The sequence below is a fragment of the Pteropus vampyrus genome, unplaced genomic scaffold (assembly GCF_000151845.1).
Source record: "Pteropus vampyrus isolate Shadow unplaced genomic scaffold, Pvam_2.0 Scaffold194, whole genome shotgun sequence".
NCBI classification, from domain to species: domain Eukaryota; kingdom Metazoa; phylum Chordata; class Mammalia; order Chiroptera; family Pteropodidae; genus Pteropus; species Pteropus vampyrus.
In genome coordinates this window covers 2,422,686-2,446,075 of record NW_011888975.1, presented here as the reverse complement: position 1 = coordinate 2,446,075, position 23,390 = coordinate 2,422,686, and the positions used below count along the sequence as shown (strand labels likewise).

General features: G+C 41.1%; 1 protein-coding gene across 1 annotated transcript in view; it reads right to left on the bottom strand.

Moving 5' to 3' along the window:
• Positions 1–11,270: 11,270 nt before the first annotated feature.
• Positions 11,271–23,390, bottom strand: part of F5 (coagulation factor V) — a 60,379-nt gene continuing 48,259 nt past the window's right edge. Inside the window, exons 18-25 of the mRNA XM_011371732.2 lie at positions 22,577–22,693; positions 21,657–21,728; positions 20,645–20,748; positions 20,048–20,203; positions 17,999–18,143; positions 16,016–16,167; positions 13,079–13,261; positions 11,271–11,430 (exon numbers count right to left, since the gene is read on the bottom strand). Of these exons, the coding sequence (XP_011370034.1) occupies positions 11,284–11,430; positions 13,079–13,261; positions 16,016–16,167; positions 17,999–18,143; positions 20,048–20,203; positions 20,645–20,748; positions 21,657–21,728; positions 22,577–22,693 (1,076 nt within the window). The 3' untranslated portion in view covers positions 11,271–11,283. The remainder of the gene's footprint in view (positions 11,431–13,078; positions 13,262–16,015; positions 16,168–17,998; positions 18,144–20,047; positions 20,204–20,644; positions 20,749–21,656; positions 21,729–22,576; positions 22,694–23,390) is intronic.

The window sequence follows — 23,390 nt, the reverse complement described above, 5'->3', positions numbered from 1 at the left end:
GTTAAGCAAGTCACGTGAATTTGTTGGTGTCCCAGTGCATATCAAAGTAACTGTAGTCTATTAAGTGTGCGATAGCATTATGTCCAAAAAAAAAAAACAATGCACGTACCTTATACTTCATTGCTAAACAATGTTAACCATCATCTGAGCCTTCAGTAAGTTGTAATCTTTTTGCTGGTGAAGGGTCTTGCTTTGATGTTATTGGTTGCTGACTGATCCCCGGGGTGGTGGTTGCTGAAGGTTGGGTGGTTGTGGCAATTTCTTAAAATAAGGCAACAGTGAAGTTTGCCGCAGCAATTCACTTGTCCTTTAATGAAAGATTTCTCTCTGTTTGAGAGCATTTTACCCACAGCAGAACTGCTTTCAAAACTGGAGTCGGTGCTCGAACCCTGCTGCTGCTTTATCAGCTGAGTTAATGTCATGGTCTAGACTCGTTGCTGTCGCTTCGACCGTCTCCACTTCATCTTCACCTTTAGATGCCATCTCAAGAAACCACTTCTGTTGTTCCCGCATATGAAGCAACTTCTTATCTGTTAAAGTCGTATTGTGAGATGGCAGCAATGGAGCCACATCTTCAGGCTCCACTTCTAGTTGTCTTGCTGTTTCCACCACATGTGCAGTTATTTCCTCCCCCGAAGTCTTGAACTCCTCAAAGTCATCCACGAGGATTGGAATCAACTTCTTCCAAACTCATGTTAATGTCGACATTTTGACTTCTCCCCATGAATGACACATGTTCATAGTGGCATCTAGAATAGTGAATGCTTTCCAAAAGGTTTTCAAGTGACAAATGTGCGACTCTTCGTATCACTTTTAACATAGAGGCCGTTGTAGCATTATTAGCTGGACTAATTTCAATATTGTTGTATCTCAGGGAATAGGAAGGCCCAAGGAGAGAAAGAGAACAACCGGCTGGCGGAGCAGTCAGACCAAATACAGTATTTATCGATTAAGTTTGCCACCTTAGATGGGCACCGTTACTGGTGCCCTAAGACAATTACAATAATAACATCAAAGATCACTGATCACAGATCACTGTAACAGATAAAACAATAATGAAAAAGTTTGAAATATTGTGGGAATTACCAAAATGTGACACAGAGACATGAAGTAAGCAAGTGCTATTGGGAAAATGGTACCAATTGACTTGCTCTACTCAGGGTTGCCACAAACTTTCAGTTTGTAAATGCAATTCCTGTGAAGCACAGTAAAGTGAAGTAGAACAAGGTACGCCTGTATTATAACATCACACTTAGCTATAGCTGAAGGATTCTATGCTTATAGCCCAGTTCTATCTTGGTGTAAAGATCTGATTTAATTTCAAATAAAATCAAACTTTAGAGTCTGTTAAAAAGTCTATCTCTGTATTAGAATATGAATTTCTTTTAAGGAGAGCAATTCATTCATGCTTTTATCTATAGCTCATACCAGTTTGTATTTCTAACTTCACCTCGTCCAGCTCTCTACCTGCATTCCCAGGCAAGAGCTCTTTGTACTTTGAAGTATAGGAGAGGACATGCAGATTCAGGATACTGTGTTTGGTGGTCCACTGTGAACTCTGTGCCTTAATTCATTATTCCGGCAGGGGATAGTTTGTTGGCGGTGCTTTGACGTGCCCCCAGCAGTGAATATAGGGGCCTCACACAGGGTAGAGAAATGCACAAAGCTTGTGAGCAGCTGATTGTTCTGATCTCTTACCTCTCCACTTCTACTCTACTTGAAACCTCATTACCTGGCATATTATATGAAGAGCTTAGAGGGGTGGTGCCTCAGACAGACCTGGGTTTAGGGCACAGCCCCCACTGCACCTCTTGCCAACCTTGGGCAAGATACCATCCCCTTCTGAGGCTCAATTCTCTCAAGTAGAATGTAGATAATGTCTGCTTTGTGGGCAGTTGGGAGGATTACACAAGGATAGATAGGATCAATGCTTTGCACAGTGTTTGGCACAAAATTGATCTAAAAAAATTCTGTTATTTTCTAGGAACTATAGTGGGCCAGCTTCAAAGTACGAGGGAGAAACTCTGGCACACAGGAACTTTCTAAATGCTCGTGTGGGCAGCAGACGCAGATCCCATTTCAAATTTAGCTTTTGTTTATTTTGTCAGAGTTAGAGTGTATGAGGAGAGGAGAAAAGAACAGGAGGGATACCGTTTTTTAAAAATCTTGATTTTATTGAGGTAAAATTTTCGTCAAATAATCATCCATTTTAAGTGTATAGTTCAGTAAGTTTTGGCAAATATATACAATCGTATAACTACCACTATGAGATTCAGGGGTGTTTGAAACAGGCCTCTGAGGTGGGGAAGCTACTGGGATCTGGAACTAAGATGTGCAGCTTGGTCTGGACTAAGAAGGAGCTTCTCTTTTCCCTCAGGGAAGGAGGGGCGGTGGGTGGAAATGTAGATAAATGGGCACTGGATGGGGTAGGAGTAACAGCACTTTCCTGGATGTGTGGTAGGATTGAAAAGATAAACAGGAATGAGACAGGTTCTGCCGTAGAGTATGAACGTTTTAAATAGCTTATTTGGGCAGCGACTGGCAAGGGATGTGTGCAGAGACCACCCGACTCAGCCTGGCTGTGCGCGTGGAGAAACCACAGGTGGGAGTTTCTCTGGGCATACATGAGGGACAGAAAGTCGGAGACCAGAGGATTCTGAGGATTTGCGAGTAACATTGATGAAGCCATGAGGGAGCAGAGAAGCAGGAGCTGATGGAGGGGTTGAGAGAATGGGAGGCCTCGGTGGGCGGGTGGAAGTTGATGAGATCTACGAGGAGTTTCTCTGGCTGGTTGGGTTTAACATTCCACAGGTGGACCTGTCGTGAGAGATGACACAGTTCAGGTCACACTCACGGGAGGTGGCTGCTGAAGTTTGGTGGAATGCAAGTGATCAGCTAACAATTGATCGAAATGCAAAGACAGGATCATTTAGACCATACTGGGCCTTCCAAAAGCACTGCCAGCGTTTCACTGGGAAGATTTTATCCACCGCTTTGGGCGTACAGCTGTTATGATGAAACTGCTCAATCCAGCAGCAGATCTGGTTGGCTTAAAATATGTCTAGAATCCCACCTGTTTTAGCACCTTTATTGCTACCTCCCATTTCTGTGGACATCTGCAGTCATATAAACGGGTCTTCCTGTGACTGTCCATGCTCCGCTGGTCTGTTCTCAGTACAGCAGCCGAAAGAGTCATTTAGAGCAAACTCACATCATAGCACTTTTCTGTATCCATCTCATTCAGCAAAAAAGTCAGGGGCTTTTCCAGGGCTCATTCAGGGGCTTTCCAGACCTGCACTGTCCCGCTCCCCAAACCCACTTTCCTTTCTGATCTCATCTCCACTGTCCTCATCGCTCAGTGGGCTTCAGCCTGCTGGTCTCCTTGCTGTCTCTGCACCACCCCCTGCACACTGTCATTGCCGGGTGTTCGCACTCTCTGTTCTTTCTGCCCAAAGATTTCTTCTCCCATCCACCTGCGTTATTTACTTCCTCACCTCCTTCTGGTCTTCGCTTAAATGTCACCTTTCTCTCTAGGGCCTTCACTGGCCATCCTATTTAGTATTACCGACCTTCTCCCTTCCACAAACACCTCGTTTTCTCCTCTGATTTATTGTCTGGCATCCTATGTGTTTTTCATATTGTTTATTGTCTGTCTCTTTTAACATGCAGTGGGTAAATGCCATTAGAGTAGGGATTTTATCTCTTTTCCTGCCACTTCATGAGCAGTCAATAAAAGAATTGACTGAAGAGATGTTTGCTTATGACAGTAAAGTGAAATTTAATTGAATGCAAGCTTACATGGAGAGACAAAGGAGAAACATGACAAAACGGTCATTTTCTCTAGAAAAGGAAAGAGAGAAAATGAAAAAAGACAGAAGAAAGGAAAAACTAAAAATCTACTAACATTTACTAACAGATCCTTAACGGCCCAAAGGCTGAGGCGTGTCAGAGGTCAGAGATAGAAAATAAGGGGGGAGGGTGAGGATTTAAGAAATCGACCAGCAGCTGCATACTCCCAGCACACAGTCAAGGAAAAGCCTGCAATCCAACTTCATATCCCTCCACATACATACAAATTTAGCTTGTAGAACACTGCACAGCATCAGGAGAAAGGGTGTAAAGTGTGGTGTTAGGTTTAAATAGGCCAGCACTTTAAAGAGGGAGCTAAACGCAGGATGACAAGGTATGTCCTGTAGGCAATAAAAAAGAATACTTTAAAAGAAGTTTTCTTAATATTAAAAAGAGAAAAGAAACTTGCATCTTGTGCGCATTAAAAAGTACAGCGAGTAAAGTGTTAGGGAAACAGGGATGTGTGTTGGAGAAGAGAACGGAGAGAGGTAGTTAAATATAATCTTGGTTTTATTTGTAAAGCTTTAATCTTGATAAATGGCACAGTCTTAAAGCGAACAGCTTGTCCAGGGCCCTCATAACATTTATGTTTCAAAATCCAGGCTATAGTCCAAACGATTTCAAATTCTGAGAGAAACTATTTGTTTAGAGTCCGTTGTCCTGGGTGTTAATATGAAAGCAAACTACAAAATATTAAGAAGAAATTCATATGTAATTGCTCAAACCAGGCCATAATAAGCAGAAATTTGTAAATAAGTCAGTTCTTTGAGGGCTATTCATCTGCCTGCCACTTCTCTGCAGTGCCTAAAATTTCCTTTTCTATAAATGATTAACAATAAATATTTAATTGAATTGAAAGATATCAAACATGTTATATTCATTTTCAGGAAAGGCAATTATTTGAAATGATTAATCTCTACCAAATGAAAAATTATGAGTCAAATTATATAATGTTGCTGTGTTAATAGGTGTTGTTATGTTAGCTGGATTAAAGTTTTCTGCTACCAAAATGGAATGGTTCTCTGCTCCAAAATTACAGTATAAAAAAAGATGAATGGAAATCATTTTCTCAATTTATTTTTTCTCCCATTAATTGTTCTCAAGCATTTGGCTTCTACTGCAATTTGCTCATAATACAATCTGGTGTAAGAACATACACCTTTGCAAAAATTTAGTTGTTATATTTGGAGAGTATTGAGTATAAAATATTGAGCTCATTACCACCAGATGGCTATCAAAAGCATGACTCACAGAAAGTATTTATGATATGAGCTGTTGTCTGAAGGAAAACTACTTTCCTTTAGAGACTGTAAAATCCACCTTTGGCTTAAGCCAGACCAGCAGAGAGACATGCACCATGCACTTGGACCACATAGCACTAGCCTTGGAAGTCCTGTTTTTACTGAACTGTGGTCGGGTGAGAATCCATCAGCCTCTCCTGAGGGATGCATAGGAAACAGCCTTTTAAAATCTGATCTTGTTAAACACGCTCTGCACATTACATGGTGTCCTTTTTGTGGACCTTCGGGAGGTCCACAAAATTATTTTTAATTTCAGTATCCAGAAAAGTGCTTCTTTTGAACATTTTTTAGGGGACACTCTTGTGTAACTAATAAGATTTTTCTTTTTGCATCTGCTAATAAAAAACCTTCCCGTTAAACCCAAGCCCACCCATAGCAAGGTGAACAGCTTTATGGTACGTATTTTCATGTCATCCTCTTTCTTGCTTCCTGTTTATGTTCCTACCTCTGTTTTCTCTTTCTTTTCTACTTCTAACATATGTTATCCAGTAGTATTTTGTGTTCTCTTTTAGGCAACCTTAAGTCTTTTGAGGGAACAAGAAGAGAAATAAATATATTCATTCACATATATATAAAATTTCGTTGTGTTAATATGAGTTTTATTTTTTGCTAAGAGTATGGTGCTTTCCAATTACTTTGCTACCTGAGGATGTATGAGAACCTTTGATTTAGAATGTTAGTTGCTAGGAGGGCAGAGAAGATTCTTTAATACTTGACAAATATCAAACCACAGTATCATCACCAGCCAATCATTTTTAAAGACCTATTTAGTGCATTGAAGAAAAGTATAGTCTTCACAATCTATATGTAAATCTACACTATAATATGTACTATAATCTAGCATGCTGACCATTCTTTCTAGTTTAGATTCTGGCACAATTTATTAACTTCTTCCTGTTTAAAGCCTCCTTAAACCAATTGGCAACTAATTAATTTTCCTTGTTGAGTACATTTCTGCTTAATTCTGTTTTTTTCAATTTGTCTGTGGATAATTTACAATAATTTCTGAATCACATTCTAGATCCGTGGACTCAAGATGTAATGCTAATGTTTACATCTGCTATTAAAAATATTCCAATCCTTACCCCTGAGAAAAACAAAATTAGGTCAGTTAAATCCACCGAAGAAAGTCAATGCAAGCTGTTCAATCTTCGTTCAGCCTGGATAATTTGGGCTTGACCTCTGTGTTCAGGTCTGCAGAACTCTGGCTAGGTATACAGTTAAATCAGACGCGCCACCTACTGGGAAAAGCTTGGAGTCACAGGTAGAAAATAGAGCAACTGTAAAAGGTAATGGAGGCCGCACAGCACTGTAGAAAATAGAGCAACTGTAAAAGGTAATGGAGGCTGCACAGCACTGCGAATGCACCTCGCACCACTGAGCTGTGCCCTTGCAAAACTGACCGTTTCAGCCATTTTTGTTATGTGTATTTTACCACAATTTAAAAAAAGTAATGAGTGGTATAAAAGGCATTCAACGAAGCAGAATTAATAACAGTTGTTCATAATAATATCATCGATATTATAGTATATCACATTTATACTGATGCTGTCATTAATAATGTTAATATTAATAATAATTAATACCCATATAGTGCTTACTATGTGCCAAGGACTATTCTAAGCATCTCATGTAGCAATACAGCCTTCATCGCTATTTCCTTAAAGACGACTCAGAACATGTAAGTTTTACACTGTTTCTCTTCCCTTCAGACTGTCAAGTCTTTCCAGGCAGCTGTTTTTATTTTTTTGACCCTGCAAATACACTGGACTTATGGGCATGGCATGGTGTGGGGTTTGGGGGGTGGAGGGAGGTGGCTGAGTAAGGCAGTGTCACAGGAAGTCAAAAGAATGGATGGCCATGTCAGGGGAGGTTCACAGGGTCCTGAATTTAAGCATAAAGTTCTTAGACTTCTCTGATTTTTTTGACCCTTATCCCAATCCAGTTCTTTGGGGTTCTGCACAGATTGCTTTAATATACGTCTGATGTCTTCAAGGTCCAGGTCTCCAAAAGTCTTCACAGTCTGACTCCATCCCACATGGGTTACTCCTTTGACTGACTTTTCACTGCTCAGTGTGTAATCAGCCCATAGTCTGTATTAGCTGCTTATGCTTCTCTTCTTTATCCAACTAGATAAGTTCGAAGAGCCAGAGCAGTGTCTTTGTTTTCTTTGCGTATTCTCCCCTACAATGCCCATCACAGTACTTTGTTATGTAGATAGAGTAAGCTTACTACATTTAAAAAAAATTAAGATGGTGGTACATTTAGGGGGGGTTAATATTATTAAGTTTTTTCCCATAAACCAAATGCAAAATTACACGTATATCTGTTGGTGAGGACATTTCCTACAGCCTGGAGATATCAAACTTTGAATCTGTAGTCTCTCCCCGCACAGTACCTGGATGTGAGACGCTTTCTTGTTACCTGTGCATTGACAGTGTTAAGTCTCACTCCACACACAGTCATGTCATCTGCCTGTGTCCTACTGCCGAGCTCTAGTCTACAAGAATGTAAGAATTTGAAGGAATTAGGCATTCAGAATTTTCCATGAAATAACTTTCTAGAAGGAAAAAAAGTACAAGGAAAATGGTAGCCTGGAACCCTGATATTTTTAAATGTGTGTTAGGTCCACTGCCTGAGGACATGTGCCAGTTATAGAACCAAAATCCACTGTCCCATGACTTGCTCCTTCTAGGTCCTGAACTCAAAGTGCAGTGATTATTCAAAGTTATTCTAAAAAGTGGCATGAAGTTTGTAATTCCTTTTAACAACTTGAAAAAATCCTGGAGAACTATTTCCATGTTTCCTCTGACCCTCTTGTATTTGTGATACACTCGCAGCCCCGCTTTGCCAACTCTCAGATTAATTAATAACACTTAAATGTTATCTGTCCATTTCTTCTTCCAAGTCACAATTCTATTGTGAGTCATTTCTTTTCTATAGCAACTGGTTATGCCGTAACAAACAGTGGACTATGTTATGTCAGTGGAAGATATACTATATGGCAAAAGTTGTAATTTCATCTAAATGACTTCAAAGAGAAATTAAAAAATATATTTTGATTTCAAAATAAGAGGGGTTATAATATTTCTACACAGATCAGATTTAACCCAAACATCTCATTGATCCACAAACAAGTAATTTTCGGATCAGTTAATTAGTTCTTATTACTATTCATGTCTCCCTGTCTGGAGGGGGATGAATTATAATCAGTATATAATTTCCATTTTATGGAAGAGAAACTAGGCTGAAAGAGAGGCCAGGAGTCTGATCATCTGCTTTCTGTTTTCAGCTCTGACTTGAGCAGAAAGCTCAAGGCCTCAGGCAGGTTGTCAAAACTTTGTGGCCTTCTTTTTTCACCTATCGGATAATCAGGTTGGATCTCGTGCTCCGTGCGTATCCCTTCCCCTGTCTAGCAAGTCCACGTGATTGTCCTGCCCCTGTTGAACCTCCAGAGAGTCCAGATAAGAAGAGATCCTGCCCATTTCGGCCATAGAGGAACCCAGGACTAGTTACAGAATTCGTGGGGCCCATTGCAAAGCAAAAATGTTGGACTGTTTGTTAAAAAATTATTAAGAATTTCAAGAGAGTGACCACAGAACATTAGACCCAGCATGGGGCCACTCTACGAGGGGGCTCTGTGACTAAAATGGTCACATATTCATAAGGTTGGCCCTGGAGAGAACAAAGGCATTTTGGGGTCAGTTCCCTCTGAGAGAAATCCAGAACCTGAGGAACTCCTACATATCCGGAGACTCATATTGAAGTGGGTAGGAGGGACTGAGGCGTACACTCGCCATAAGCCCCACCCTCATCAGAGGGCCTTTCCATCAGAAGGGAATCCTCGAACTCCTAGCTCTCCCTGTGAGGAAAGGGTTTGGGCCAGACAACTAGCACCCCAACTTTTAAGACTGCCACCTGAGGGACAGCCACCTAGCTCAGACTGCCCACGGAGTTTGGCACTCACAAGTCCCACAGACCATGGCAGACAAAGCAGCAGCGGTTAGAGGGGCACGTGGGCACTCGCCACAGCCACACCCTGGGGCTGTGCAATGGGAGCAGGAAAAACTCGCCCTCCCAGTTTCTGCCTGGAAGGCAGCTTGCTGCATGCTTTCCTGCTGCTGCCTGTGGGTCTGGCTTCTAATCAGCTGGCCAGCTAATGGGTCCTCCCTGGAGCCTGAAGGAGCTGGTGGGCACATCCCTGCCATCTCCCCAGCTCACTGCAGCAGGAAAACCAAGTCTTCAGCTTCTCCCCGGAGGGAGATTGTACACACATGTAGTACCCCCAGCGTTACGGCTGCCACACGCGGGACTGGTTCCCAAATCACCTAGCTCTGGGTGCTAAGGAGGCTTGGCAATTATGAGTCCCCCAGGGCCACACAAAACCAAGACGTGGCTCTTGGTGGGAGCACAAGTCCTCCCAGTGACTGTCCCCTCTGGCTCAGCATAGAGCGAGCAGGCAGACGCCCAGCTCCAGGTTTCTCCCCGATGGGGACTGGACGGCACGTCTGATGTCCTGGCTTTCTGACCTGCTGCCCGGAAGTCTTCGGGAGCCGATGGGGCTGGCGGTTATTGTCCTCCTGGAGCCTGAACAGCTCTGTGGGCATTCCTCATGCCTTAGGGACAATGGCAGGTCTTGGCATGCCCTCATTTGCTGGGAACCACTAGGAACAAAGAAAGTGACTTGGACAATCACAGGGGCAACCAGGAGCTCAGGCAGGGCTGACTCATGGGGTTCAGATATGTGAGCCCAGTATGTCAAGACTGGGAGAGGTGGCTGTTTTATTTAATGCACAGAGGCCAAGGCAGAGAATCAAGAAAAGGGAAGAAACAAGGAAATATATTTCAAACAAAGAAACAAGATAAATATCCAGAAACCAACTTAATAAAACAGAGATAAGTGATTTACCCAACAGAGAATTAAAAATGATAGTCATAAAGGTACAATAGGTAACTCTGGTAATTGGTACGTAAAGATGTTCCAGTGAATCATGCCCCATGTGTCCTCCCAGCCTATGCTGCATCCAGGCTGGCCTGTGACTCGCAGTCACGTGCGGCAGAACTGAGATTGTGCCAGTCCCGGGCTTAGCCTTTAACAGGACTGGTGGTGTTGGCTCCCTCCTCTTGACTTGTTTTACGCACCAAGTTCTGGGGTGGTTTGTTCGACAGAAATAGCCTCAGCAGTGACTTTCTATCCCATGTGACTTAAAAGATCCCAGGAGGCTCCCTGGTCTCATGGTGTGCATAGGATCTTTGGATGCCAAGTTCCCAGGGAAGGGAGGGCTGAAAGGGGAAGGTGCTGAGGCAGGGAGAGGAGGGGGCTGGGGCTGTAGAGAGAAGGGCACTTCAACTGCTTGCCAGTTTGGCCAGGGGCCAGTTCTAGCAGAAGTAGCTGCAGTTAGGCCAACAGTTCCAATGCTCCTTTTACAGATTGTGGCTTTCCCTTACGTGAACCTATGTTTTGAAACTGTGTGCCATGTGGTGTCAGCTAGAATGAAGCCAAAGTTCCATGTTCAGTTCTCTCATGGTTATCTTGGCTCTGTCCTAGTCCTAAGGGAGACCAGGCCCGATTCACAGGTCCAACAGGACAATTGAAAATATGCTTACTTGTATCTTTCCTCATGAAGAGTCAGAAAAGTCATTGTCATGTAGGTGAGACAGGGTATTTTAAGCACTCGCTGTTTCATATGGTAAGACTGTTTTTCTTTTTACTGTCAAGAAGTCAACGATTTAAAAATCTCACTTGTTTCCTTTACTCTTAAATCCTAGTTTCTTTAAAGAAAAATGTAGGTGTGAAAGCTATCCAAGTCTAGAAATTGTTTTAAAAAATAATATTTCTTTTATTAATGTGTTTAGGGTTTAAAAGAACTAACAGAAAGCACATTAACTACATGAATATATTACTTTATATAGCATATTTAATCATTGTGAAAGATAAGCCATTTATATTCAAATTAATGCAGAAATAATAGTCATCATTTCACTTACTGGTAGCAAGGAGTTACATTATAAAAGTTTCATATATAAAATTTTATTCTCTGATAGAGAATTTAACATAGCTATAAAACACATTGCCCACTCTAAGTAGTTTGACATCTTTAAGAGTCCTTCTTGTCTCCTTGAATATTCAATTCTAGTAAATATCACAGCCAAAGAGTTCCAGGCGAAGTGCAATACTTTGATTCCATGTTTTCGGAATGATGCGGATAAACCTAGAAATGATTGGTGGGTTGAAAAAGTTCTTCACATGTCCTTTGATATTACTATTTCCTTCGAAAATCTGAAAGCAAAATATGAGAAAATCCTTAATGTTGGTACAATGGGTATAAAAATCTTACAGATAATTTTTTTGTCCTTTAAGTTCAAACTGAGGCCATCGAAGAACATGTATAATATTGTCAAAGAGATGATCCTCAATCAATAATGAAATCACACTCCAGACGGACCTCTTTAGAGATTTCGCCTCGCCAGTGATCAGAGTCAAATTAGAGAAAAATAAAGACAGTTGGTATGATATCACGCAGCAGTTTCAAAACCATCTCTACCCTTAGGTCCTTTGCAGCTAGCTGTGTGACTCTGAGCAAATTACTTAAATTCTCCGATTCTCCATTTCTCATTGGCAAAATGGGGGTAATGAAATTATACCTCATAGAAGTTGTAAGCATTGAAAATGTATGTAAACATATGACAAGTGCCTAGTAAGTGCCAAATAGTGGCGCCAATAAATGCTTAGCTATTACTAACATTTTAAATGAAATGCAACCATGCATTTTCATTTCTCCTTTTCAGGTATGTCCTATATCAGGTAAACTGTGCCCCTCCTCCTTTTTTTTTTTTTTTTTTTGACCTACAGCAAGTTCCCCAGCGTTTACACACAGCAGAAGCTATGTGTAATCACTATTTGTTTATGACAGTGTGCTTACCCTGCTATGCAGACATCATGGTACAAAGAGAAATAAACCAAACCAAAGAAACGGCCAGCCCAGGGGTTTAAAACGAGAGGTTCAAATTCCCTAAGAGCTGAGCCCATAATGAGTGTTGGATAAATGCCCACCCCCTTCTCCTGCGTTGCCCCTCCCGTTAGCTTCAACTCAATTCCCACTCCTGTGATTTAGCTCATCTGGCTTTGCCTCTTGTGGCACTTCAAAGCCACATAACTGGGAACTGAAGAGTATAGAGGAGTAATTCATCTTGTAGGGCATTAGTCTCCTAGTCAGTAAAGATAATTCCTTTCTGCTCAGCCACAAAGACACAGAAAGTTTTATGGCCATGGGTATTTGATCAGTGGTGAGTAACAAGTATTTCCAAGGCAATGATAATGTGGTGTTATTCCAGACCTTTACAGCAGAATATTTTCTAGACTCCTGTTATGGACTGCACGTTTGTGTCTTCCCCAAATTCATATATAAAATTTGATAGATCATATAAATGGGATGCTATTAAGAGATGAGGCCTTTGAGAGGTAATTACACTTATACAAAGAGGAAGAGACAGGGATCTCTCTCTGTGTGTATGTGTGCACACATCAAGGAAGGCCCTATGAGGACCTAACCAGGGAGTGGGCTCTCGCCAAGAACTCGACTGTGCTGGCACGCCGATCTAGGACCCACCCAGTCTACGGTAGTTTGTTACAGCAGCCCAAGCAGACGGAGGCAACCCCTTCCCCATCTTTCTCAGTCGGGGCTAGCGAAGCCTCCCACCACCCCTTAGTGTTTCGTTCTCGCTGTTTCGCAGGTGGCTCAGTCAAAGCTGAAAGCTGCGGGGCCCCTGTCCCCAACCCAGGAGCCTGCGGCGTTAGCGTGCAGAAGACTTAAAGAAGCGATGCGTGGGCGCGCACGCGGTGTGGAGAGCTACTGGGAGGCGCAAGGTGCTTTTGTCACCCCGCAAGTTTCCCGGTTGCTTTCCTTTGCCCAGAGGGCACCCTGTACCTTGTCCACCATGGAGGACTTCTGCCTGTAAGGTTTCCATTCCACTCCCTGGTCACTGTAGTGGATGGCATAGCTCTTCACATACATTTCAGAGGACAGAGACTTGCAACCCTGTGTTATGATGGCAGTTATCTTCTTGACTTTGAGCAGATCAATTTGTAACCACTGTTTGTTGTTGTTTGCCTATGAAAATGGTAAGAACACATGGGTAAGACAGACGTTAAAACCCTTGCTTTTTTTAGACACTCAGAAATGCACAGAGCTCAGAGGGTTTGTTTTGTTCCATCCCTTAGGCTTCCTTCTCTCCTTGAAGCCTTCCCTGTTCCTTTTCATTTGTTGTCATAGCGCGTGTATGAGCTTCTGCTGGAGTGTTTCACACATTTTACACTCATTGCATATTTGTTTATTTACCCACTTTTTGTATCTCTTACTCTTTGAGGACAGGGACCGCCTTAGTTTTGTTTCCAGGTATTTAGCACAATGCATGGCACACAGTTGGTGTTCAGTAAATATTTGGTGAGTAAACAAAAGAAATTTACTTGAGGAAAAAATATTAAATTGGTAAATTACTTGTAAATGTTATTCTCAAGTGAGTTTGTTTAAATGCTGTGATGATATTACTGATATTACTGAAGGATTATCTGGAAAAGAATTGGATAGTATCCTTTATTTTAGAAGAGCCTCACTTTTCTTTTCATTGCTAATGTCAAATAGGAGAAATAGTCTAGTTTCTTCTTTCCTGATATTTCAAATAAATATGTTTGAGAAACCCGATAAAGCTATACCTTGGGCTTGAAATGACATAGCAATTGTTCTGTCTCTGGCCTAACACAATGCCTAATTACATGGTTGGCAATATGCACTAGGAGAAAGATGATCAGAAGGACTAACTGAGTTTTAGAGTAACTTGAGATGAATTTTCAACTTTAGGAGAGTTATCATGCCCCATACTCTCAGCGAACTCTGTATGAGATAATGAATACTGTATTTTCTCAACATCACTCATGTGCATGTCTGTATGTGTACATATGTATACACATATGTATGTTACACAAAGTCACATGCTTCATGAATTTTTAAAGAAAATTCATTGAATTAAAATTAGATAATTTTTTTGTTAATTTTGTAACACCCTCTAGTGAGATTTGGTGGTGTTTTAGTGTGTCTTCAAATCAAGATTGTACTAGCGATACAGAACATAGGTAGCTAGAGGAGTTTTGTAGGCAGAAATGATTTTTTGTAGGCATAAATGTGGTAGAGACCCTTCAGTCTGCATGTGTGCTTGCATATGTCTAGTTTAGATTTTCAGTCTCCCTAAAGAGACCCTATAAAGACATTTCATGCTAATAGGTTAAGTGAAACAAATAGTTATGACCTAAAATTCCAGATTTAAAATGACAGCATTAAAAATTAAAATTAGCACTTCACCTTTGGAGCCTGTATTACTTCACAAAGACTAAAAGCAAATCATTTATGGAGCAAATTCTTTTTCAATGCTGTAAAATGGGGGGCGGGGTGACGAGGTTATACCATAAACAGGTCTAAAGGGGCACCTGGGAAAGAATTCAAAGACACCCTTTCTCTAACTTCTTACTTTCTTTTTAAAATTACTTTATTTTTAAAAATTATATAAATATAATGTAACATTACTTTTATTATTTTAGCTTTTTGGGTCTCAGATTCTCCTGCAGAATTGCAGTGAGGAGTTTGGGGTGCTTTAAATGGTGGAAGGAGCACTGGTCTGTTTATTGGGAGAATGGGATTCCGATTCTGCCACTAGACTAAGCCAAAATTATTTACTATCCTTTGTGTTTAGACTTCAGATGAAAATTCTGGACCAGAGGCTGTGTAGAATCCCTTTCTGTTCTAACAGTCTGCGATTCTATGATGGTCTAGAATGAGTTTCAAGGCGTAGACATTGGCTGATCCCTAAGACCACCTGTATGGGGTCCAGGCTTTTTTATTTGTTCCGCTAGTTCCACAGTTACCTTTTCTTCCTGGTGACCTACTTTCAGGATAGGATGTGGAAACCCATAGCGAGTCCAGGGACTCGGAATGTAGGTATCTTAAAGGAGGGAGTTAGGAGGATAGAAGATGGGGATCTTGGATTAAGTTGGATTGTTCTGATTTCAGCCTCCATTCTGATTTCTCAGGTCAGTTGAAGAGTGAAATAAAGTGAGTCAATTATTAAGAATTACCCTAAAACGAAGTCACCTGTACTACTCAATGGGCTAATATCAGGGGCAATATAACTCTCTGGAATATGTTTCTTCAATTTAGATCACTGATTTATAACCCTGGTTTTGTAGTGTTTTACCATGCTGTCAATTGTCTAAAGGAATGTTGCAGAATTCTCAAAAAACGGGAACAAAACATGGCACTCTTAAGAAAATGAAAAGTATTACTAAATTGTATGTGGGGGAGGGAGGGAAGATGTTGCAAATCTAAATCATTTATCATTAATGTAAGTTGTCTCAAAAGGGGTTTGTAAACTATAGCCCAAGGCCAAATCCAGCCCTCTGCTTGTTTCTGTAAGTAAAGTTTTATTGGAACACAGTCGTGAGCATTCATTTACATAATGTTTATGGCTACTTTCCTGCTACAGTGGCAAAGTTGAGTAATTATGACAGGGAATGTATGGCTTGTGAAGCCTAAAATATTAATTATCTGTATCTCTGCAGAAAAACTTTGCCCATCCCTGGTCTAAATCAAGATGAGACAAAGAACCACAGTGATGATAAATGACTTCTCTGTGAGCCAAAGTTAGAGCTGAGACTATCAATTCAACAGGATCCAAGATTCTCAGCCTAGGGTCATAATCTGCAGAAACAGATGATTATCTGGCTTTCCAGGCCCCATGTTCCCTGTAGTGAGAGCCTTTGTTTTTTTTCTGGAAGGCTGAGTGAACTCTGTTCACAGGGGACAACGATAATTCACCTTGGCTTGCCAGGCATTCACACGACCCTGGGCGTTCAGGCGGGCACGGAAGGGTTCCCAGTAATCTCCCCACCAAGACTTTTTAAATGAAGAGGCTGTGATTTGCGTGTTTTCTATCTTTCCACTTTCCATACCAAGCGGGGTGGAGCATCCTGTTGAGAGAGAGTGATGTGATTAAATATGCACCACCAATATTCCCTGCACAGTGTTTTGTACTGCAAAGGACATAAGGAATAATGTTACTAAGTTACAACGGAAGCAACCATCACAACAATCAACACTTGTTGTCCAAGTACCAAATCCTGTTTTTAGGCTTCATATGTATTATTACTTAATGCTCCCAATTATCTTCATTTTACGAAGAAGAAAAACACAGCAAGAAAAAGTAACTTGCTTCATAGAACACTGCTAGAAGAATCAGAAACTAAATTTGAGCCCAGGCACTCTGACATCAAATACCTAAGTGTTCTAAATGTCTAAACTTGTTTCCTTCCTTCACAGAGTTATAGAACTTAGGTTTTTGCTTTGAGATAGTAGACAATACTCTTATCTATGTATATAAAAAAAAACTATTCTAACAAAAGCTACAAAGAAGAGGATGTAGTGGACAATTGGTAGTCACATTTAGTGTTTTACTTTCATCCCCTTGAGGGTGATTCATATTATATGTAAGAACCATAGCTAGTGAATGAGCTCGGCTGACTGCCCATGACCATCATCTTGGTGACATTTTGTTCTTGCTAGTAAATTATGCAGGCATATTCTTGCAGTGATACCTCACTTTCTCCATGGGGGAAAAAAATAGTCTTAAAAAGAAAACCTATTGCTAAAACAGTTGAATGTCCCATTTTAGTATAGCTTGACTCTATGATCTGAACAAACAACCATTTACATTATATACCATATGGAAAGAAAAAAACAATGATATATAGAGCCGTTTTAAGGAATGTTCCTGCCTGTACCAAATTTTCACTTTGTGGGGAGATGTTTCGTACCACTACTATCTGGGCACTGGCACAATGCCCGTATCTGTATGCCTCATGAGTATCAGAGTGTACTGCAACGTCATCTGCTTTGATAAGAAATTGATTCAGCTACTTTCTCCACTGTGAGTGGTGGCTCTTCCTTCCACTCTGAGAGAAGGTACTGTAGCTCCCCAATGAGTGTGTCGAAGCAAGTTTCTGGTGCACAATCTCCTTGCCCCCTCAGCCCTGAGTGGTCAGCCAGGTGCTGTCTGGATCAGCCAAGCCCTGGGTTACCTACTTTGTTCTTTTACCTAAGACTGCTAGACAAATATTATTTTCTGTATGTGCTATGCAGTGAAAAATTTTGTAAAGTCCTACTTTGAGAATCAGAGAAGGAAAATGGTAGATAAGACTCTTAAAGATCTTTATTATATATAGTAGGATTTTATTATGGCCATTTATGGTTACCTGGATTTATTTATGCCACAGGTTATGCAGTGTATCCCCTGAAAAATAGCAGCTTACATGGAAAAGGCTTGGGTGCCTACAGAGGATGTGAAACAGACTGCAGAGCCCAGTCAAGGTTTCGGGAAGTTGGGAAGCAGACTTAGACTTCCAAAACATTCGTCCAACACCAGTGTCCAGGAGTGCTGCTAGGTCCTGTTGTTATTAAAGTCTGAGTGACCTGAAAGACTTCGGAAGAGTGGGGCCTAGTTTGAATCAATTGAAAATGAGCTGACTGAGGTCATTCTAAGCTGGGGCCCTTCGCCAGAGGGTCAGGGTGGTGTCCGTGTCCTCCAGGTGCTATTCAGAGAGATGCTGCCTGCCGTCTGGCTGGTAGAACCGGGGCGAGTCTAGGTCACAAGGAGAGTTTAGTTCCTGGGTGGAACTTCTACTTCACCAAGGTTTTTCTAGGAGCCTAAGTGATCGAAAACTAAAAATTCTGCCCCTTCTCCCATACCCCTGAATCCTGATTCTCTGAGTGGTGGTGAGATGATAATGCATCTTTTTTCCTTACCATTAATCTCACAGCCTTGCAGTTCCAACCGAAGGGCAGGTTTGTTATAGAATCTAGTTGGATAGATCCTAATATATCTAGCCGTGATAGGTGGATCAAACCGATTTTCTTTTATTGTAGAGGCGTCTGAATTGCCATCAAAATACTAGAAGAAAAGAGAAAAGCTCAATTATATAAAAATTCTCTATAAATTGATTTTATAGTAAAATTTTGGTCTCATTTAATATTGTAATGTTCAGTTTTCATGTGGCCAAAACCAAATTAATTTGATCTTAAAAAATAATTGGGGATACTTCTACTTCAGGAATATGGAATAGACCTACTTGCCCTATTCTTCCTGTTAAGTACAACTGAAAACCTAAGACTCTGAGAGGTGGCGAGAAGAAAGGACACTGGCCAGGATCCTGGGATCCGAGGAGTTACGTGGCCCTGGGTTCCTTGGGTTTCCTTTTTGCCTCATATCCTAGACTTGGAGATGAATAAGCCAGAAACCAGGAAATACCCATGGGTACAGACAGAACAGCCCCAGCCAAAACCTGCTTTCTCTAGCTTCAAAACCAAGGAAGGGCAGCCTGGCAAGACAAAATTTTCAGACAGTAATTGCTCTACTTCAAGTTAAACACCGTAGAGACAACTGTGGCCCCTCTTCACCCAGCAGCCACAAAGGCCACGGAGACCTTGATGTGCAGGTCACAGGACTGTGATGAGGCTTCTCAGCACATTCACAGGGGCTGTGTCAGAGGACCACTCAGGGACCCAGGACTTTTGGCCTCACCAGCTGCTCACAAGGCCTCCACCCCTGCAGTGTCCCGTCCCCACACCACAGCAAAGGGGCAGCCAGCCCCCTCAGCTGGGGAACCTGGACTTTGACCTGGCCTGGCAGTAATGAGGCTGCATCTCACCCACTTCCCCTGACAGAGCAATGTCAGAAAGACCAGCCAAACAGAAGAGCAGGCTAAGTCCATAACTAAGTAAGACAGAAAACAGAAAACAATAGACAAAAGTAATGAAACAAAGAGCCAGTTCTTTGAAAAGGCAAAAAAAAAAAAAAAAAAAATCGGCAACTCTAGCAAGACTAACAAAGCAAAAAGACACGAAATAGGCAATATCACAACAGACCCTGTGGACATAAGAAGGATAATAAGGGAATACTATAAATACTCTATAGACATAAACTTAAGAACTTTAGAGGAAAGGGGCCAATTTATTGAAAAACACAGACTATCTCAACTTACCCAGTGTGAAATAGATCATTTGAATAGCCTGTAACTGTTAAAGAAATTGAATTTGTAATTTAAAAACTCCCAGAAAACAAATCGCCAGGCTGGTTTCGCTGGTGAATTCTACTAAATGTTTAAAGAATTAACACCAATTCTAGACAATCTCTTCCAGAAAATAGAATAAAAGAGCATGCTTCTCAGTTTATTTTATAAAACTAGTATTACTCTGATATTAAAACCAGAAAAGACAGTACAAGAAAATAAAACTACATACCAATATCCCTCATGAATATAGACACAAAAATCTTTAAGCTATAGATTCTAACTGTAATCTGTGTTCTCTCTCCAATACGGATTAGTAAGAGCCATAAATCAAGATTTTTCTTATCTGTCTTAAGGTATAGTGCAAATAATTATTACTGTAAATAGCTAAGTGATAACATACAAAATTAGGTGTAGATAATATAGAAAGTTAGTAGAATCAAAACTCTCGGTGGCATATTTTTAATGTGGACTCCTTCAGGCATAAGACCAGATATCCTGCACTGCTGCACACCATCTGCCAATCTGAGAAGTCTGGGTATTTAGTTCGATGACAAAGTGATTTTTTAAAAAAGTTTTGTGGAGTTTTGAAGTGTCAGAAGTCAGGCCTATCCCTTTAATGTGTAATATACAGACTCATCATTTTACCACTTTCATTCATAAGGCCGGAGGAAAGCCATTCATATTTCTGGTGCCCAGAAAGGTATTTTTTAAAAAGAAAGTGTCGTGGGCAGGGTCGCAGTCTGGAGGCGAGCGCGTAGACGCTAGAGGAGCAGTGGGCACAGACCATCACGTTCTTGGTGCTGTTCCCTTTGAAGATCTGCCAGTTGGTCTGGTCGGAGCTGTAAGCCACACGGAACTCAGTGGTGTAGTAGGACTTCAGGTAGTGTTTGGCACCTTGGGACTGGATCCCTGTGACCAGGATTTCTCTTTGCATGTCCACCTGCATTATAGCAAAGCCATTAAACAGAATCGTCCTTGTCAACAAGTCACTGCCTTAATTCACTGTGCAACCAGCTTTCTTTAGCACTAAAGAACCAGCATCCAAGGTCTTAGTAAACTAATAAAATGGCTAAATGCAATTTGTGTTTGAGCACAAAGTACCTGCACTTGAATCCCAGCTCAACCACTAACTAGCTGTGTGTGACAGGGAAATTAGTTAATCCCTCAATGTCTTAGTTTTTTTCATATCTAAAATGGGATATTACTAGAATTAACCTCATAAGGTTCATTTTGAGTATGTTTTGTACTTAGAATAATGCCTAGCACGTAGTAATCGCTCTTTCCCCTAACAACATTGCAAGAAAACAAGAAAAAATTATTAAGTTAGTGTTATTTTTATTATTACAATAGCAGTAAATATAATCAGATTAATAAGTCATACCTGGATCCAAGGTTTAGAGTCAAATTCTGTTGATGTTTTTTCTGTTATCCAAGCATTATATGATCCACCATTGTTTAATCTTGCTAATTTGGGCTCCCAATAACCTAAATCCAAAGGAAGAAAAAAATTCATTCTGAATTAAAAAAAAAATACAATTAGCAATTTCTCAAGTGAGGTCAGCCCCAAAGGACAGTTTTATGCAGTTAGGAGACCAGACAGTTGATGCAGGCCTCAGCTACTGTCGTAGTCCATGATGATGAAATCTTGGCTTCGGGTCTGTGCTTGGTCAGCTGTCAACTACCACCCCCTTCTTGCATCCAGATCACGTTTATCTTTCCTCAGTTATGTTGATGTGGTTGCTGCTGAGTGTCCCTGCTTAACAGGGAGGATTTATGGGAGCCTCAGACCCTTTGCAGTTGACCTTTTGATCTTGGAAAACAGTGAGCTTACTTGGAGCAGAGTGAGGAAAATTAGGAGTTCCTGACTCACAGTGAGTGAGCAAGAGTTTCTTGAATAGATGAATGGTCGGCACAGCAAAGGGCCCTATTAATGGCGACCCTAACACATGGCTGATAAGACCCTGGGAGTCTGGCTGGAATATTACATGTGTGATCAAACTCAGAATGGGAATAAATGGGGAGAGATTTGGAAAAGGGCACACGGTCATACAAGCAAGCTGTCTGTTCTTGCCCAATCTGCTGAGAGGTTGGGCTGCCTGTGCAGAGTTACCAAGCACTCCTAGCTCGTGGTCTTCCCTGAGAGAGACTTTCTGGGAACATTATACACTAGAGGGGATGTAAGTGATATGGGGGTGTCGATTAGTTTTTAGCTCTTGCATAGTGCTCTTTGCTCTACCAGATAGGCACCTCAAATGGAGCTGTTCTACTACATTGTGGTAGGGAAGAGCCTGGAGAGGAACAGGGCCCATAGAATCAACAGGTGGGTGGTTTGGCACGCTGCGCACTCACAGTTGTAGGTGGTGGCTTTCACAGTCTACGATGCTGCTACTCACCCGAAAACTCAGACGCCTTGATCTGCGAATCAGCTATGATGCCAGTGCTTAGTCCCATTGGCATCTTACATTCTACAAAAAAACAGAGCAATGAATAATTTTTGCTTAGAAAATACATTTAACAAGATAAAAGCTCCGTGGCTAGAGATTATACCTCTGGTAGGTAGTAATTAGATACTGTCACCTACCTTGTGTAGCACTGACTTCAATATATCTGATCATAAAGTGGTAAATGCACTAATAAAGACTGGTGCTTTAATAGAAATAGTGACACCCTAGAGGAAAACAACTGAAATCCTGAAATCAAATTAGTTTTTAAACCGATTTCCATCTGTTTCTATCTTTAAGCCATTTTGCAACATCAAGTCGTAGCCCTCAAAAGACTATGTTCTAAAAAATTCACCTGAAAGTTATAGGGTTATTTACATGATTATGGAAGGGCATCCAGCTACTGAACTATCTGGATATTGGCACAGTGCTTGGTACTCATTGGATGCTTAATAAATGCTGGCTGGTTGGCTAAACAGACAAGTGGATACTGTTTCTCAAATACTTAGGTGCCAAGTTCAGCGACTGTCTTGGTTATTGTTGAATTCCTGCTATCTTTTCCCTCTTCTGTGCTAGGCATCTCGAGGATTTCTTACATGCACTTTCCCGTGGATCACAAATCATGAAGGCGGATACTTTATGTTGGTTCCAATTGAGAGGAACGCCTTTGGGCCGAACCGTTCGGGTTACGTTTCCTAGATGACTGACATATGCAGTATAATTAGACCATGGCCAGAATGAAATCATTTCTTGCTACAGACTGTGTCTTTGTCATATCAGAGTTCTGAGTTGAATATTTCCCGTCTACAGTTGGTAATATTCTAGCGACAGGACGCTCCTGCTCCATATATCAGGTGGCTCTGAGCTGATACCTCTGTCTATGATGAGGAATGGCGTTTGCATCCCCGCTCTCTGGTTTTCTCCAACCTCTGTGTCTAGGAGCCACCAGCCAGGTTTTGATGCCTTCATTTCAAGAGTTTTAAATGAACCTAAAATAGAGAGTGAAGGACATTACATACTCAAAGATTAACAAGTCGCTATTAGTTGACAGCTAGGAAAGAATCGTAATCATTGCATCACAAGAAGCTTTAGAATAAGACCTTAAGAGTTATCCATTTCTCTTTAGGTGGGCCCAGAGGCGTAACAAACAGATCGAAACAACAACAGCAACAGCAAAGCAACAGCAGCCACAGCCACAACAACCACAACCACCACCACCACAACAAATAAATTGCCCCAGGACTTTGAACAACCTCCAACATCCCTTACTAGAAAGAAGCTTTCACTTATCTCAATAGTTACAAGTTAACCCACACATAACATAGCTTCGTAGTCTTAAGTATCAAAGCGACTTTGAATGACCTATCATTGGGCTCAGAAATAATGTTCATGTTTCCTTTCTCTCCCTTCATTTCACTAGTTTTCTTTTTTATATAAGAAAATTAAAATAAAACATCTTTCTCCCCTGTTTCAAATTTTCAATAGTTTATGCATTTGGATAGAGATGTACATAAATTGTTTCAGAACATAACTGAAAAAATGAATTTCTGAAACCTCTGATTATCTATTCTGGTATTGAATATTACCCACTGCCAATTAATACTTAAATTATGCTGACTGTCATTTGTGACCGTTTCCCAGATTGTGAGTAAAAATTAATAGCTGATGGTCATCCTTCTCAAACGC